Here is a 19,293-nt window from a genome sequence, read left to right as displayed (position 1 = left end):
AATCACTCATTCTTTCCTTGAAATGTTGGTCTACCACCATAGCCTTAGGTAGAAAGTCCTCAAGTAGCTGGGCAGCTAGGCGCTGTGGTGTGGACCTGCCCTTTGGCTATCAGGCAGCCCAGTCAGTGTCCAGAGGGACGCAGCTAGGGGTGTGGCTTTGCTGGGCCTTCAAAGAGGAGAAGAGCCAGACTACAGACCGTAATGGCACATCCTCCAGTAGAACCCAGCCCCCACTGCTTTCCCAAACCCTTACCCTGTGTCCCCTGGCACCCAAAATATACCTTCAGCAAGCTCCCTTCCACCTCTTCTCTGAACATTGCCTCCTCTTCCTGATCTTAAATGTCCCAGAGGACACAGCCTTCCCTGCACCTTCTCAAATGGAAACTGGTTTTTCACTCTGTAAGTCCCCTCCTTGCTCCCCGTTAACTCTTTTAAGTTACTTCTCCTTCCTCCTACTACAACTTTAGCTCTGTGGAAGCTGGCTATACCACTCTCCAACCATCTTTTGGTTAATTTTCCTCCTGGCTCCCTGACTTCTTTTTACCCTGCTCCTGTAATTGTTGCTTGGTGACTTTAGCATCTGTGTGGATGTCACAGTCCATTATTGTAATCGCTCCCTTGAAGATGCCTTCAACGATCTGGACACTGTCATCTTTGCCTGACTGAATAAATTCTGACCCTGGTTGACCTCATCTACTCATGTCTACACCCAAACAGCTGAATATGACTAGAGAAAACCTCACAGTTGCATAGACTGGTTGTACATCAAGTTCATGACCACAGATCTCAAATGCACACCCATCCCTGTAGGACAGAGTACACTTCCTAGTAGTTTGTTTTCTGACTCTCTGTGATGACAATTTCATACCCTCCCTTCTGTCTTCAGGCTTCCTGTATGTGCATTCGTCTCTCACTCTCTGCATTAATGACATCCCTATATACTTCACCCAGAAAATAGAAACTGAGAACCTTCATATTCCCACCACTAAATCTGCAAACCTACCTGATTGCCTAATATTGCACTGGAAGAAGCGCCACTGTTTCCATTGTGCCAGTCCTTCTGTTAGTGCTCTAGATCTTTCTTTCCTAGTGACTCCGTACTTCTGTAATGTTTCCCTCTCTTTCCTGCACCACCAATTTCTCCCACCCTGTAGTGGGAAACCTGTTGTCGTTTGAGTCGATTCAGACTCACAGTGACCCTATAGGACAGCATGGAACTGCCCTCATAGAGTTTCCAAGGAGTGACTGGTGGATTCAAACTGCTGACCTTTTGGTTAGCAGCTGAGATCTTAACCACTGTGCCACCAGACTCTCTATGAGTTGGAATCAACTTGACGGCAACGGTTTTGTTTGTTTTTTTCGTAGTGGGAAAACACATTAATGTTCATGCATCTTTGAGACCCCTCCGATGACCATATTCTGCCTGAACAACTGCCTGTTGTTTCTGCTGACCTCCTGAAAGAATTGTCTACACTCACCATCTCTGTTTTCTCGCCTCTCATTTACTCTTCAGCATACTCCAATCTGGTTTTCTTCCTCAAACCCTGATAGAAACTGCTTTGTCAGAGTCACAACCCTCCCTATTACCAAACCCCAAAGATATTTCTCTCTTCATCCCCCTGGACATCTCTGCAGCATTCAACAGAGATGACTAATCACTCTTTCTTGAAACACTTTCTTTCTTCTCTGGAGACTCCAATGACTGTCCTGGGCCTGTATTTCTTCTTTCTGGTACTTTCTCCCTAGATAATCTCAGCTATGGCTTTAAATGCTATGTATATGCTGATTACTCCCAGTTTTATATCTCCAGCCCAGAGTCTTCCCTTGAGGTGAAGGCTCAGAGCCAGCTGCTTATTCGACGTCTTTTCTTGGATGCCTGGTGGACATCTCAAACTTATCGTATACACGTAGAACTCTTGATTTTTTTTTTTTACCCTCCATCTCAGTAAATGGTATTAATATAGACATAATTGTTCAAGCCAAAAGTCTAGAAATGATCCTTCATTCTATTCTGCTCACATCCAGGCCTTTTGCAGAGTCTCCTCCCCTATCAGAGTTGCTGCTTTATGAATCTGAGACACCACCGTTTCCTTCCTGAAGCACCACAGTAGGTTTTTAACTGGTTGTCCTCTTTCTGCTCTTGGTGTTCTATAATCCAGTTTTCACAAAGTTAAAAGTGATCAAGGTACTTTGTTTAAATTCTGCAGTGGTTTCCCACTGTACTTAGAATAAAATAAACTCCTTACACTCAGGGTTGGACAGTCCCCTAGCCCTGAGCCTCTGTCTGGCTGCTGCATTAATAAAGAAGGGTTAGAGGTCCCAGCATTTATACACACAGGATTTCCCACAGACCAGGTTGCTTGCACCCCTTCCATGTATACCTTTTAAGCCTCACAATATCCATTGGTGACCTCTTTTCTCCTTCCCAGTCACCTTTGACATTTGTTGTACCCACGTTTCCCTTTGTTTAGATGCTAAAGGAGCAGAGAATGATCCCCTTCCAGGCTTTTCTTCCTGGGAGTGGTATGGTTCTAAGAGAGGTGTTTGTGACAAGGGCTGACGTTACAGTCCCCAGGGCCTGTAGCTATGGTCACCCTGTAGTTCATCATGCCTGCCAGACATCCCCATTACTACCTGCTCTACTCCTCACTGTTGCCCCACCAGCCCTGATACCAAGCTGTCTCCTCTCAGGGTTCTGAGGGCATTCATGAAGGACGTGATCCCAGCATCCATGTCACATGTACTTTGTGAGCAGTCACCTCCTCCCCACACGAAGCAGTTGTGTATGACCCTTATCTCCTGTCTTTAACATCTCCATGAGTCAAATATAGTTACAGTGAGCCTGCCCCTGGTAACCTGAGTTATTCCACAGTCATTATCCCTGTGCCTGCAGTCCATTGCCACTGCCATATGCTTGTAAATCTACCTGAACCACTGCAGTCACCCATAGCTGGTATCCTGGTCTCCATCCATTGAGTTAGGATTGGAGCTGATCTTCAGAAAAATAAACTGCACTTCTAACTTCTGACTTGTAGTATCCCCTTTCCAATGCACCTTTCACTCAACTGGCATTTTAATCGTCTTGAAGCAGAACTGCAGTTCTTTCGCTCCTTTCAATGGCTTCACTTTGCCTGCAGAATAAAATCCAGTCTCCTTGCATAGCACTCAGAGGCCCCCATGATCTGGCCTCAGCCTCCCTTCTAAGTGTACTTCTCCTCCATGTGCTGTGTTCTAGCTTAACTCAATTTCTTTTTCTGTTTTCACCTGGGATACTCCACCCTGTCTTCAGACCCTCCTGTTATCGAGGACAGCTTAAATGCCACATCCTCCAGGAGGTCTTTCTGTCTCTTCATTGAGATGTGAGTCATGCTGCCTGTGGATTATGCTCTGTGTCATGTGACCCCATCCCTCTAGGCTATGGCTGTTGAGCCTGGAGTGGACACCTGACTAAGGGTAACCAGTAGATAGTATAGCCAGGGCTGTGAATTGACTGAGAGAGATGCACTGGACCCATCAGCTCTTCTTTCTCTTCCTTTTGCTGGAATTGAATTAAGAACCAGAAGAGGTGAGAATCACAGCTAAATGGCCATAAGGTACAGGTTGGACCTGAGACCATGCCAGTCCACCTATGAGCCACAGTCAGAAGGGAAAAAAAGCTGTGAGTAAGCAGAGGAAGCCAGTTAATAATTGGTCGGGATGAACCAGACATGGGACTTAGGTGGAGACGTGTTAATGGCACAGCATTAGAGTGAAACCTACAAACTCCTGCTATTGTCATCCCTAGAGCTGCCCCATCCAAGCACCAGCAGTTCCAGCTCTTGTGCCCTCAGTGCCCTCTGGTTCCCATCCTTTCATTCCCATAAACCCCTGTTCTCTTACTGTCCCACATGTCCTTATAAGTAACCCAAAGTGGTGCGTTAAAACAACCCTCTGGACCATGGTCTTGGGGAACATCTAGCTCAATTGGCATAACATAGTTCATAAAGAAAATGTCCTACATTCTGTTTTGAAGAGTAGCATCTGGGGTCTTAAAAGCTTGTGAGCAGCCATCTAAGGTAGTCTACTGGTCTTACGCTGTCAGGGGCAAGGGAGAATGAAGAAAACCAAAGACACAAGAGAGTTTAGTCCAAAGAACTAATAAATCACAGCTACTACTCCTCCTCCAGACTGAGTCCAGCACAACTAGACGATGCCCGGCTACCACCGCTGACTGCCCTGACAGGGATCACAATAGAGGGTCCCCGACAGAGCTAGAGAAAAATGTAGAACAAATTCTAACTCACAGTAAAGGACCAGACTTACTGGCCCGACAGAGACTGGAGAAACCCCAAGAGTATGGCCCCCAGACACCCTTTTAGCTCAGTAACGAAGTCACTCCTGAGGTTCATCCTTCAGCCAAAGATTAGACAGGCCAGTGAAACTAACTGGGCACACCATCCTCCCAGAGGCAAGGACCAGAAGGCAGGAGAGGACAGGAAAGCTGGTAATAGGAAACCCAAGGTTGAGAAGGGGAGAGTGTTGGTATGTCATGGGGTTGGTAACCAGTGTCACAAAACAGTATGTGTACTAATTGTTTAATGAGAAGCCAGCTTGTTTTGTAAACCTTTATCTACAGTACAATAATAAAAAATAATAATTAAAAAACCCTCCAGCTAGAGATGCTAAATATTTTTATGACCCCTCCCTTCCTACTGTATTTGGTGGTACACCTTTCCTGCCCAACTAAAATATAAAAACTTGAAGGGCAGTGACTGTGTCATGTCATCTTCATCTAAATATCCCAGGGCCCGGTCCCATGCCCGCTTCGTAATAGGTACTCAGTAAGCAATTCATTGACTTGAGTAAACAAATAGAAAAATAGAAACAGTCAAAATCCTGCTGCTTTTTGTACTTCCTGCATAGACTGCTCACTCCAAGTTCAATTGTTTTCTTTGTTGTGACTGCTAAGAAAAGTGCAGTTGAGACACACACGCATATATACATACACACCGCACACACATGTGCACATGTATGCGTGCACACATACACATGCATGCATGCACAGTAGTTGGATAGCTTGCTCTCTCTAATGTGCAAGCAGCATGATCACATTATAAGCCCAAGGAGGTAAGTCATTCTGGTGGTTTCTGTTCCAGTTAATTTATTCAGCCTAATATGCCACAGCCAGAAACTAGCTGGGAATCGTTTCTTCCTTTTTATAATCTCATTTCCATCCTAGCTTTTCAAAGTGACAGAAACTTTGCTGTTAATTTGCTAATTTATCATACTTCCGAAGTTTGATCCTGTTTAGTTATACTGTTCCTTGTCTCAGTGGGCTCGAAGAATGAGAATAATGATACAGTGTACTTTTATTTAAGTTTTCTTAATGAGTTGGAAGGAAAGCCACCTGTAGGTAATGCTTGACTTTTGCCACTCTTAGGCTTTTCTGTTCTATAAAATCAATACAATACTGAATTTATAAGTGATATGTTAATTTTTTATTCTCAAACAAGTCAAGTTTAGTTAGTTTTTTTTTTTTTCATGGATTCAGAGGAGGAAAATATAAACTCTTGCCTGCTCAGAAATATAAGTACTGAAAGGCCATTTGAATGTTAGTGTGTTGTTTTGATGACATAATGTCTCAAACAGTCCTGAGAAAAGTAGTAGTAGTATGATGACAGTTTGCTTATGAAACTGCGTGCATGTTATGTGCATATTTTTAGATTATGCCTCATTGCTTGGCTTTATGTGACACTAAAGTAAAAGCTTTGAAAGAATGAAGGCCACTGGCTGGGGGAGGAAGAGTGGAAGCCATTGTTCTTAGACAGGTGCGTAATGCTTCAGTTGAAAATGTTTATGGCCAAATAAAATAGAGAAAAACTCTTTCTTTTTTTTGGTGTTGTTGTTGAGAATATACTCAGCAAAACAAACACGAATTCCACAGTTTCTACCTGTACAATTCAGTGACATTGACTGCATCCTTTGAGTTATGCGACCATGCTCACCCGCCTTTTCTGAGTTGTTCCTCCCCCGTTAGCATAAACTCGCTGCCCCCCAAGGTTCCTATCTAATCTTTCAAGTTGCTGCTGTCAATTTGATCCCACATAGATGGTTCTTGAAAGAGCTTAATGCTCAAAACAGACCTTTTTTACTAATTAAGGGAAACTATTGTTTGGTTGGAAACCCTCATGGTGTAGTGGTTAAGTGCTATGCCTGCTAACCAAGAGGTCGGCAGTTCAAATCTGCCAGGTGCTCCTTGGAAACTCTATGGGGCAGTTCTACTCTGTCCTATAGGGTCGCTATGAGTCGAAGTCGACTCGACGGCAGCGGGTTTGGTTTTGGTGGATTTATTGTTTGGTATGGAAGCCCTGGTGGCGTAGTGATTAAGTGCTAGACTGTTAACCAAGAGGTCGGCAATTCAAATCCGCCAGGTGCTCCTTGGAAGCTCTATGGGGCAGTTCTGCCCCGTGCTATAGGTTTGCTATGAGTCGGAATTGACTCAATGGCAGTGGGTTTGGTTTTTTACTGTTTGGTTTTAAGAAGATTTCAGGGGATGTTTTTGGTTGAAGGTTTAAAGATACCTCAGGGCAGTAGTTACGGGGTTCATCCAGCTTCCATGGCTCCAGAAAGTCTGGAGTCTATGAGAATTTAAAATTTTCTTCTGTATTTTTCACCCTTTTGATCAGAATTCCTTTATAGAATGTTCAATCAAAATGTTCAGTAATGGTAGCTGAGCACCATCCAGTTCTTCTGGTCTCAGGGTAAAGGAGGCAGTTGTTCATGGAGGCAATTAGGCACATGTTCGCTATCATCCTTCCCCCATTCCTTCCTCTGTTGCTCCAGGCAAGAATGGCTAATGAGTGTTTTCCTTTAAAAATAAGACTGCTAGCTTGATTTTTTCTCTGTAGGTGGAATATATGATATCTATTTAAATTCTGATCATACACACCAATAAAACTATTCTCTCATCAGAGAAGGTGAGATCATGCACAGTGCCTTCATACATACGAGGTACATAATAAATGTATGCTTCCAGTAGAATCGACCTTAGCAGCCAATGATCCATTCATTTTAAAAGTGAGGGAAGTGGTAGTGTTGTTATTGTTTTATAAGGAAGCCTGGAAGAGTCTTATAATAACAGCGTGGTGAATGCAACAGGGACCAGTTTCATACGTGGTAAACTGTAGGGACTTTTCTCAACATAAGCTGTCTTAGAAAATGTGCTCATTGTCCCAAAATACCTGCAAATTGTTTTCAGACTTTTCAATGAGATGCTTAGAAAATGGAAAGAGAGAATGCTTGTGAAATTATTTATAAGAACCATTTTCTTTGAGAGTGTTTTGTACTTTGCTGAAGAATACATTCACATCAAAGCGTTGTGGGGAGAGATTTGGTAGTAATTTCCAAAATTAAAGTCCTAAGATTATTGATAATAAGATATGAATAGTGATGCCGGAATTGTTTGAATTTTGGAGACTAGACTGTGGCAGCCAGCCTGCAGCTCTGGCTTCCAGAGCATCTAGAAAACCTTTCTGCTGTCTCAGGGGAAACGGGGCATTCCATCGACTCAGAGCATGATGACGCCAAACAGGAAGGTAAAATAAAGATGCTCCAACTAGTTGGGGCAGCACTGTCATCCGGCCAACAGGCATGACCTAAATCAATGGTCTCCTTTCTCTGCTTAGCCCTCTTCGCTGCTTGGCAGTGCTTCCTTGGCTCTCTAGAGAGTCTCTTTCTGTTCCCCTCCAGGGAAGCTGCTGGGATAGCTCTCCCACCACACTCCACACCCCCATCCACCTTTATGTCCCCTCTTAGCAATGATCTTGCCTCTTGTTTCATGGAGAAAACAGACGCTATCAGGGAAGGATGCCTTCTGTTTCCTCCTTTCCGCCCCCTTTGTCTAAGAGGAAAGTTCCTGTCGTGACTCCACTCTGTGACCAGTCCTTTCACATTCACGTTGGATCCCTTTCCTTATTGCCTCCTCTTAAACTTCCCTCCATCTGTTCCAATCTCTAGCCTTTCTTTTCTAGTTCTTACTCAGCTCTCAAAATTACTTAAGGCTTTGCCGCTCAAAAAGAAACCCTTCCTAAACCCTGTTTCTTCTTCAAGTTACAGTCTTCTCATTTCCTTTCCCTACTAGACTTTGGAGAAGAAGTTTGTATTCCTTTAACTCCCTTTTCACTTTACCTCATGCGATCTTTAGAAATTTCTCTTGCTACTTCACCAGACATAGTTGCCAAATCCAGCAGCCTATTTTCAGTCCTGATCCTTCTGACTTCTTCACTCTACAGCCCATTCCTTACTTCTTGAATCTCTTTCCTCCTTTGTCTACTCTCTCTGCCCATCTCTTTGTTCATTGCTTCTCAGTCTTCTTCATGATTTCTTACTTTCCTGCCTACCCCTTATTCCAAAAATGTCTTCCAGTTCCAGTCACCTCTTCTGTTTTTATCTCAGTACAACTGACTCTATTTGGAACTTTATCATTTCTTACTTGAACTGTTTCATAACAACCTTCTGGCTCATCACTCCAGACACTCTCCACTTATGGCCATTCCCCACCTTTGCATCAGAGTTGGGTAAAAACGTGATCATTTCACTCCCATACCAACAACTCCCATTGGCTTTCCTCTGCGGACCAACTCAAGTCCACACTCTTGAGCTAGGCATACCATGCCCTTCACAAGCCTCATCTTCTTCTACTTGATCCAATGCTTGACTCAGATGGATTTCTTCAGCCTTTCCCACACATGATATACCTCTTTGTATTTCTTTGCTTTCAGACATGTTCTCTTCTCATCTGCTTCTATACAACCTTGAAGACAAAGTTCTCAAATACTATGTATGGAACTTCTTTTCTCCTGGGCAGTTGGTCCTCCTTTTTGAAGTTCCTTCTGTACTTTTTATCATATTTCTCTTATTACAGCATTTAAAACTCCATTATAGTTAAGCCATTTCCATGACTGCCTTCTCTATTCTGAGTTCCTGGGGGGTAAAGGCTTTGTTCTTTTCATCTTTTCAGAATCTATAACTATTACAGAGAAGACTATCTAGGCATGTTATTTGGATTATTGTAGTAAAATATCTAGTGTAGTGATTCTCAATTAGAGGCAGTTTTGTCCCCCAGAGGACATTTCGCAATGTCTGTAGACATTTTTGGTTGTCACAGCTTAGACAGTACTATTGACATCTAGTGATTAGAGGCCACAGATGCTGCTAAACACGCTGCAATGCACAGAACAGGCCCCTACAGCAAAGAATTACCTGGCTCAAAATGTTAATAGTACCAAGATTGAGAAACCCTGATCTAGCTGAGATTAAGACAGACTGTTATTGGAAAATAATGAGATGCAGAGTATAACTAACCTTTACAATCAATTCAGTAAGTATTGTTGAGCACCAGCTATGTACAGGACAAGGTGCTACGTGTTTAGCAAAATGCCTGTTTTTAAGGAGCTTCAGTCTAAAAGGGGAGAGATGGGAAATTAATGCTTATCTACACTGAGTAACATGAGGCATTCTTAGGCACCAGACATATGTCTTCTTGTCTAAATCACAACAACCATATTATGAGACAAGCATGATTCCATTTTAAAGATAAAGAACCTGAAGCCAAAGTCACTCAACTAAGATGATAATAGAAGAAAGATTTAAACCTAGAGCTAAGGACATCAGTTTCCCATGTCCTTTTCTGTTGGTGTGTCCGATTAGGGAGATGTATAGGTATGCAAATAAACATAATACAAGGCACGGTAACAGTGTTGTAAGAGATACAAATAAAGCTTAGAACTTGGGGTGGGACCCAGAAAGGCTATATAAAAAGTGGCATTTGCGATGCATTTGAATGATGTGTAGGATATAAAAGTAAAAATGATGGAAAGCCGTTTTGGACATAGACAACAGTATGAGCTTATATGTAGAAACAGAGAGCTGTGTAGTCCTGTGGGGTTGAGGGGCTGGTTGGCAATAAGTCGTGCATCTATTGTGAGGCGAGCATAGTGTAATAGAAAGGGATACAGAGGTTAGAATGAAAAAAATTCATTTCTGCCTCTTCCAAGCAGAGTGACTTGGAGCAAGTCACTTAATTCTGTGGGCCTCAGTTTCTTAATTTACAAAGAGGGGAGAGAGTCCCTTCCTCACATGGTTGCTGTAAATATTAAGTGAAATAATATCTATATAAGAACTTTGTAAATTCTAAAGCACTGGTCTTTGCCTCACATTTAGAGGAGAAGTGTAACAGTAGATAATAGTATAGTAGTGGGTATTTTTGTAATAGTATTTAAAAAAATAAAAACCCTTTGCCATCAAGTTGATTTTGACTCATAGCAACCCTATTGGATGCAGTAGAATTGCCCCATAGGGTTTCCAAGGAGCGGCTGGCAGATTCAAACTGCTGACCTTTTGGTTAGCAGCCATAGCTTGCCGTAGCTCTTAACCACTGTGCCACCAGGGCTCCTGTTATAGTATAGTAGTTGATATTTTTGTTTTTGTTGTCATCACCATTGCTAATTTGCTAAATAGTTGTCTTAGTTTCCTAGAGTTGCCATAACAAAATATCACAATATTGATGGTTTTAAAGAACAGAAATGTATTTCCTCACAGTTCTGGAAGCTAGGAGTCTGAATTCAGGGTTGGCAGGACTATGCTCTCTCTCTGTCTGCCCTGGGGGAAGATCTTTTTTTTTTTTTTTTTTTTTGTCTGCTTCAGTTTCTGTAACCCCAGGCATTTCTTGTCCTTCTGTGGCTTGTAGACAGTTCCTCACTCTGTGTGGATCCTCACTATTGTATAAGAGGCCACTCAGAAAGGATCAGGACCTACCGTATTCCAGTGTGGCCTCATCTAATTTAACTGGTAAGATTTGCAAGGAAAGTCCCTCTTTCCCTAAACCAGGTCATATTCACCAGTACAGGGGTTAGGACTTCAGTGTATCTTTTTGGTGGAGACAGTTCAATCCATAACAGTGGTGGTGGTCCATTGAAGGCTTCTGGGCAGGGAAAGGACATGATCAAAGCAGAGTTGTAGAACATTCAGTCTGGCAGTGGTGAGGTGGATGACATGGAAAGAGGTAAGGCTGAAGCAGAGAGACCAGTTAGGAGTTTAGAAGATATTGCAATAGTTCATGCAAGGAGTAATATAGATCCTGACTAGGCTAGAGGCAGAAAAAGAAGGAAAGACAGTGCTAGAAATGTTAATAAGATTGGCCCATCTCAGCATTTGAGTAAATGTGCAAGATAATAGAAAGGTAGAATCTAAAGATGATGACCTGGAATCAAACCTGGATGTTGGGGAGAATGGGATGCCATCTATAGGAATCATGAGATATTGATAAGTGGGAGAGACAGTAGATAATTTTGGAGTGTCAGGTGGGCATCCAGGTAGGGGTGTGTAGAAGGCAGAGGAAAATGCAGGCATGGAGCTTAGAAGAATATTCATGGCTGAAGAGGAACATAACAGATGAGGTTGTGGCAGTGTTGCGGATCAACAAAGAGAGTACAGACACAGCAGAGGCAATTGATGGCAGCCCTTTAGGAATGTTTCATTTGGAGGTTGGAGAAGGAAAATAAACACCTGCAAAAGGAAAAAAACGTACAGTCTCTGGAGAGAATGAGAGTGCAGTACCATGAATGCCAAGAAGGAAGGGGTTCATGAGCGGGGGTGGTGAACAGTCGAGCATTGTGAAGAGGTCAGTGAGGATGAAGACTGAGAAATGGTCGTGGGGTTTGCAGATTATACAGTCACCAGTTGGCATTTCAAAGGACAGTGTGTGTTGTGGGTAGAGGCCGGATCACAAGGGTGTGGGTAGGAGAATAAAAGGCATTCGCTTACGGGGATAACAGAGTTAAAGTCATGTTGCATTGTTATTTTTCTAGATGGAGAAGAAATGCATGTATTTGTTGGTTGGGAAGGAAAAGCCTGTAGAGAAAGAGGTTGTTGATAAAGTCAAGAAGAGTTGGTTGAGCCAAGTCTTAAAATATAAACAAACAAGCAAAAGTTAGGATAGAGTCTTGGATTGACCTTGGAAGAAAGTAAGGACAATTTTTTCTCCTGAGACTGAAGTGCCAAAGAGAAGAGGGAAGAAGGAAGTTTTGAAGTGCAAAGAGAGAAAGTGGTGGCCCTAGTAATTGCAGTAAAATAGGGGCTGAGCATTTTTGGGGTGGGGATGGAGCCCTAAGTTTGAGAAGAACAGAGGTTGAAACAGCTGCTATGGGGAATGTGAGAGAGAGGCCTCCAGAGACCCTGAGATGACAGATAGGCTTGTCCAGTCTTGATCTTTCCATCACCACTCAATCAAATCCCCTTCTGAAATGTGTGAAATTTAGTAGTCTTAATACATGAAGATAGGCTTAAGAACATAACCACACCGCTCAGCCCCACCCCTCCACAGCCTCATGCATAGATTTTATTCACACTGTAGCTTAAAAAAAAAAAAAGCTTAGAATAGCTTATACCCTTAAATTCTTGAGATTTTTTTTTAATTTTTTAAATTTTGGTAGAAATATGTATGTAAAACTTTCACTGCTTCAACAATTTTTACATACATAATTCAGTGACGTTGATTATGTTCCTCACATCGTACCACCATCACCACTATCTTTTTCCAGATTATTCTGCCATCATTAGCAGAAACCCCGTGCCCCTAATCAATGGCTGTCCTTTCCCTCCTCCTTTCCACATCTGCTAACCACTAAAAAGTTTGATATCTATATATTTGCCTATTTCATATTTCAGATGTTTCTGTGATCATTTCACCAAGCATTGGCTTTGCCTGTCCTCCATGGTGGGAAGCATGTTTGCTTGGTTAGCAGACAGGTAGCTATGTAGTGCCAGCCTCAGTGTGCATCGAATCAGCTATACCAGTCACATCCCTTCGTAGTAAACCTGTCTCAGCCATAGCCCCCTATCTGCCTGATCCCCTAGCCACAGCAGGCAGACCCCAGAGGTCTGACCAGTGATCAAATTGTGGTACGTAAAAATAGCTTTGACAAAGATAGCAACCTTCCCATCTCACCTGTAAGGACTCAGGTATTCCAACCTGTCCTGGATACAAAGAATTGTTCTAGCCTGCGTTCTCCTTTCTGCCTTGACCCTCATGAAGACAAGCTACCTCTTTGCCCTGTGGCATCTTAGACACACCATTCTTTTCTTCCTATGAGCAGAGCTCTTGGCTTCTGCGTTCTCTGCTGTGTGAAACCCAGGCCCTGCTCTGGGGTATATTAACTGAGTTATATCAGGTGCTTTGTTTACACTGAAAAACAGTGGAGAACACAATCTCAGAAAGTTCACCATCACTAAAAAAAAAAGAAAAAAAATGAATAGAAGCAATGACTACTGTTATGTAGTTGGGGGTGAGGAGGTGAAGAAAAGGTTGACTTTGACTTTCAAACTCAGAAGGCAATATGGAAAAGGAGAACGAAGTCAGCAAGCAGCATGCAGAGCCAAGTGAAGAAGAGAAGTGAGGGAACCAAACTGCTCCTAGCAGTGCATAGAGCATTCAAGGTGAGCCTAAGGAGTTTGAACTCTGTGCAGACTGAGGAGATGACAGAAGTAAGATATCAGACATTCTGTAAAATCAAAGGAAAAGAAGACAACTAAGAGAAGTTAAAAGATGTATACAGTTGGGGGCTAGCGTAGTGACGTGGATTTGTTTTAGGGTTAAAGAATAGGGCACTGGTGGTATAAAACAAGCCTGACATACGTGCCCAGGTAGTTTCAGTGGAGGTGATTAGAGTTAGATAGGACTGTCATCACTTTGGGCACCTGATTCCGAAGGCTCTAAATCTGGTCCAGTATTTCATGAACGATTCATTTGAGAAGTCTAATCTGTGACTCTTAGGAGGTAGAGGGCTCTCCATGATTCTCTACACTTAGGTGGTATGTACCCAACGTAGCCTGCCCCAGACATAAGTTCTGTGTTGGTAGTAAGTCTTTTGGGCTTCTGTGACCTCACCTGTGGGAAGAGAGAATTGGACAAGTTGGTTCTAAATATCACTTATTCTAGAACACTTCTAGATGAGCTTACCAGTTGTAGTCAAGTCACTTCTGACTCATGGTGACGCCATGTATGTAGAGTAGAGCCGCACTTCAAGGGTTTCCAAGGCTGTGGTCTTTTGGAAACAGATCGCCAGGGCTTTATTCTGAGATGCCTCTGGGTGGGTTTGAACTAACAACTTTTCGATTAGTAGTCTAGTGCTCATCCATTGCCATTGAGTCGATTCCATTTCATAGCGACCCTATAGGACAGAGTAGAGCTGCCCCATAGGGTTTCCAAGGCTGTAATCTTTATGGAAGCAGATTGCCACATCTTTCTCCCGCAGAGCTGCTACTAGGTTTGAGCCACCGACCTTTTGGTTAGCAGCCGAGCAACCACTGCACCACCAGGTCCTCCTTATAAATTCTCTGATCCACAGTTAAGAGGACCCTGGAGTAGTATAAAGAGCACTAACTCTGGGCAGGGTAGCTATACTAGGACAGCTGTGGGTTGGGAATAAGGAGCCCCCAGCCAAGCACAGGGGAAGCAGAGCCAACCACAAGACCGGGACAGGTTGCACAATGGCCAGAATGCCAGGTCAGACCATCACTTTTGAGGAACCACCGTATTTTAATCTGGAGAAATTATGTAACTCTCATTTCTATTTATCTTTGCCTTAATGATGCCTTACTGGGTTTGTGCCTATCACTTAGCACCATTTACATCTCATGACTGTCGCCACGGCATCAGATAAAAACAGGTTCAGGTTTTACACTCCAAACAACATCTGGAACAAAGTTAAACTGCAGATGGTGTGACAAGGTAATTGTCTGGGGCCTATTGGCTGAACCTGCCCTTCTGCACAAGGGAATTGAGTTTGGTGAAAGATGCCCAATTCCAAGTCTCATCATAAATCTGCAACATAATCTGTCATGAGTAGGATACACCTGCCAGAATAGGTAGGAGGCCACAGGGCAGCTTCCACAGAAAGAGTGGGGTTAGTTACTGCTGGGTTCTGTTTGCAAATCTTTTCAAGGCTGAGCATCTAATTCCCTTATTCTGTTTCAATTTGATCCGTGGACTGAAACCAGACATTACTGGGAAGATTAAGGATGCATTTGTAACAGCATCAAAGGGTATCTCTTGCAGAAGTTGTTTGTGTAAATAGATTGTCATCTACTTGTTTCATCTACATGAATTTACTTTTCCAAAATGTTACCCTTCTCCATGGGCAAATACTGTGCAGTGAAAAGACTGTTCACAAATAGCACATGGAAAGCTTTTTGTTAAAAAATGAAACAACATCCTGTGTCAAAACAAATGTGACAATGGGCTATTATTTCTATCCACATAATAGCATGTTGTCACATCTTTGCATCGCAGCATGAATGAGGGGATGGGGAGGAGGTGTGGGAAGGGGTGGAGGTGGGGGAAGGGTGCTTGGATGCTTGGAAACCTTCGAGAAGCACTTCCTGGTTTCCATTTTCTAAATTCAGAAACTGCTCCCTCAGAAGGTAACTCAGAGTTAATTTCTGCAGGTGCCCGGCCACAGCCTCGCGTTCATTTCCAGCGAAGAGCTCTGAGGTTGCCCGAGAACACCAGCTATAGTGATCTGACTGCGTTTCTCACAGCTGCCAGCTCCCCTTCCGAAGTGGACAGTTTCCCTTATTTGCGAGGATTAGATGGAAATGGAACAGGTAATGCGAGACTCTTCTTCTGAACTGGGGCTTCTGTGTTTTAATCTTTATATGGGGCTTTCTTTGCGGCTGCAATGTTAGTACTAAATGGGAGAACTGGACCAGCATTACAGAAGGGGAACTCTTTCTAGAGGTTCAAGTTCACGCAACTGCGGTACCTTACACCAGAGCACTTAGGGAGTTCCATCTGCAGCACTGCAGTGGTTGAACTTTAGTGAATTTGTCACCTTGAACCTCTCTGCTGTTACCCAGTGCCTTAGGAGAGGTTTACATGTGATTTTGAAGAGCATCTTCTCTGAGCTCTCCTTTGTTGGACTAAATAGATTGAATTCAGAGAAATTCTTATAATTGAAACTGTATTTTAAAAAATAGCATAAGATCAAAGTTATGGATTTCCTGCCCTCTATCCTCTGCCACATCCCACTCTCCCTGGACCGTGTGGTTATGGGAGCCGCAGCCTGTGGGGGCAGAGGTGCACAGCCCCACCTACCCCAGTCACGGCTGGGAGGGGAGCTGGGAGATGAGCAGACCACCGCTGGGAGTATTTAGTGGGTGAGCTTCTGCTCTTGGCCCTCCCTCTTCTCTCACATCTCTCCTTTCTCCTTGCTTGTTTTCTCTGCCTTAACTCAGAAGAGTGGTCAGGCTTTGTGTGCTGATTTTGCATCCCCTTCTGACACATCTATAAGTCAGCTCAGTCATTAAAAGCCATCAGCCAAAATATCTGTAATAATGCCTTATCAGAACAAGACTACAAACCTCCAATCACATCCAACAGTGTAGTTCATAGGGCCTTTGGAACTTAAACCCGTAACCGTGGAGTCGATTCTGACTCATAACGACCCTATAGGACAGTGTAGAGCTGCCCCATAGGGTTTTCAGGGCTGTAATCTTCATGGAAGCAGACTATCATATCTTTCTCCCTTGAAGTAGCTGGTGGGTGCAGACAGCAGACCTTTCGGTTGGCAGCCAGTGATTAACCACTGCACCACCAGGGCTCCTTCTTGGAACTTAAAGCATCCCCAATCCTTCTGGTAAATGTGGAGGTACCCAGGATTCTGGAGTCCGGAGATGTTTTCATGTCTCCTCCCTTCTTTTTCCCATACTTTAGACTAGATATAAAATTGAAAACCAGGGGCCATTTTTGGTTAAAAATCCTGCTGGGTGAATAAGTTATTACATTTCCCAGGTTCGCTTTTATTTAATTTCACTTAATTTTCCAGTGTTTTACATAAGCTGATTATTCTGAAAAAGTTTTCTAACCTGTAACATCTGATCCACTTCGTAGCATGTTAATAAATTTCTGGTTAGGGAGGAAGGTGCCCTGTTGATTTGTTATTTACTTTTCTTCCCTCTGTGGCATCTGTTTTCAGGACTGTTTCTTCTTCCTTTAATTTTTGTATGCTGAGGATGCCATGTGTAAGTCATTTGCCACCATACAGATGCATAGGAGTCATCTTAAGTAAGCATTATTGAAAAAAAAATGTTGAATTTTACTTTGAAAATGCAGGCCTGGGAGAAAAGAATTGTTTCTGGGAGCATGATAAAGTACAGCCTGACACCATCATAAAACCTCTATCTAGTCTTCCCAGCAAAATGGTACACAGTCGTAAAACCCTGTATTTGAAGGGCCTGCCTCATTCCTTGGAGCTCATTAATTTTTCTGTGCCCCACTTCCAATAGCTGTTGAATAAATTATGAAATTGGAGAAGACTGGGGGGAAAAGAACACAGAGACATAGGACTATTGATTTTAGAAGGGTTCTTTATATTTTAGAATCACTCTGTTATTTCAGAGGGAAGAGAGATGGTCTTTTGAAGGTTACATTAAACTTCTTTTCCTCTCCAGTAACTGGTAAGTTGACCTAGAAACCATCAGCCGTTTGAGTCCTGCAGAAAAGGCCTTCAACATGGCATGGGCTCAGCCTGACACACGAGGGCTTAGGCTCAGGTGCTCCTGTTTAATGTACTGCCTCTAGTCGCTCATCAGCTAAGTACTGCTCTCCAGTTTCACTTTGTCTACAGCTTCTCTTTTATACAATTATTTTCATCCTGTTTTATAAAAGACATCAAAGAGATTTCAGCGTAGAGTGAGAGCCTGGACAAAACACGTCTTTGCAAGATGACTGGTCATAACTGGAGTTTAACAAAGGTGAACGGAGACGACAAAGGCAATTGGAAAGTTCTCCAGAGGGTGGTTTTCTTGGAGTTTCACAAGGGGAGTTGTGTCTGGTTTAGAGGGTAGATCTCAGAGTTGTAGATAGAGACATATAGGAATGTGGAGATTTCAGCTACTTCCTGCCCTGTAGTTGCCTGCTGTCATAACAGGCGCCCCCACCACACACTCAGGCCGAAGACCCTACGCCTTCATAACATCTCACTCTCCACTCTGGTTGCTGAGAAAGCACAGAACTAGTCTGACATTCCCAAGTGATTTTAAAGAAATTATTTTAAAGGCTCAGCGAAAAATAGGAAGACTCTCAACGAGATGGGTTCACACAGTGTCTGCAACAATGGACTCAAACACAGCAATGATTGTCGGGATGGCACAGGACCAGGCAGTGTTTCGTTCTGTTTACATAGGGTGCCATGAGTCGGAACCAACTCGACGGCACCTAACAACAAGTAACTTCAGGAAGATAAAGAGGAGTCAATAAAATGACAAATGCATGAAATTCTCCTGAAGTCTAGAGAAGTTGATATTAGAATACGAAGCTAAACAGCTTTCTGACATAGGTTCCGTCTACCCTAAAATGAAATGGCCAGATCAAAAGATTTCTGAACTTGAACTTTTGATTCTAACTTGGACCTTTTGATGGAATCTCCATTCCTGTGCCTTTCTCTTCATTGAAAAACAGAGATGGTTATAAATGTAAAAGGTCAGGTGCTGTCATTAGCTGTATGTCTGTTACTCTATGAAGGGTTTAGCTGTAACTTATTGTTAAAATTCTAGAATTTACTAGGTTTGCTTTAAATGTTTAAATTCGGTCCTAATTGGAGATTTACATTTACATTAGCTAGGTAAGGAGCTGAATACGAAATCCTATAGATTGTGTTCTGATGTAGCTTAAAAACTTCTTATCACTGTTTGCTGCATTGTATTCAAGGAAAGATTTAAATTTGTGACAGATTACATTTGTGTGATTTTGTATTTCACTGGAGAACGAAATCTAAAATGGATTGCTTAAGTGTATAAATATCATTCTCATAAAAAAAAATTCTCATAAGCATTCCCTAATTTATCTGTAGACAGTCATTAAAGCATTGGCTTGGATAAAAGGCTTCTAATGTAGAATAATTGGTATATTAAATTCCTTTTTAACAGATCAAAATAATAGTGGCAACTAAAATAACTCATAAATATTTCAAGTCCAGTTTTTCAATAGCATTTTTTTTTTCAGAAATAAGTTGGTATTTTGAAGCAGTCCTTGAAGAAATTGAAGAAGTTTCCAATTAAAAAACAACAACAAAAAAGCAGTCTTGAATTTAAAACATCTGATCGCATTATGGTGACCTGCCAAGTAATTAACATGTACATGGACTCACTTTATGTAGAAGTTATTTTCAGGGATTTCCACAGCCGCCTTCCCCTCCCATTATAGACAAGTCCCTTCCTTTTGAGTCCCCTTTTGAAAGCAAAGCAAACCTGAGCTGG

At 42.6% G+C, this 19,293-nt stretch overlaps 1 protein-coding gene across 2 annotated transcripts in view; it reads left to right on the top strand.

The window, feature by feature from the left end:
- The window catches only part of FAM171A1 (family with sequence similarity 171 member A1), a 154,218-nt gene that overhangs the window by 102,052 nt on the left and 32,873 nt on the right, over positions 1 to 19,293 (top strand). For both annotated transcript variants that reach the window (XM_064284885.1, XM_064284884.1), the window contains exon 4: positions 15,484 to 15,642. In XM_064284885.1, the coding sequence (XP_064140955.1) occupies positions 15,484 to 15,642 (159 nt within the window). The remainder of the gene's footprint in view (positions 1 to 15,483; positions 15,643 to 19,293) is intronic.

This window comes from Loxodonta africana, chromosome 4 (genome assembly GCF_030014295.1).
Source record: "Loxodonta africana isolate mLoxAfr1 chromosome 4, mLoxAfr1.hap2, whole genome shotgun sequence".
NCBI lineage: Eukaryota > Metazoa > Chordata > Mammalia > Proboscidea > Elephantidae > Loxodonta > Loxodonta africana.
Note: the sequence above shows the minus strand (reverse complement) of the source record. Positions and strands in the feature narration are given on the sequence as shown.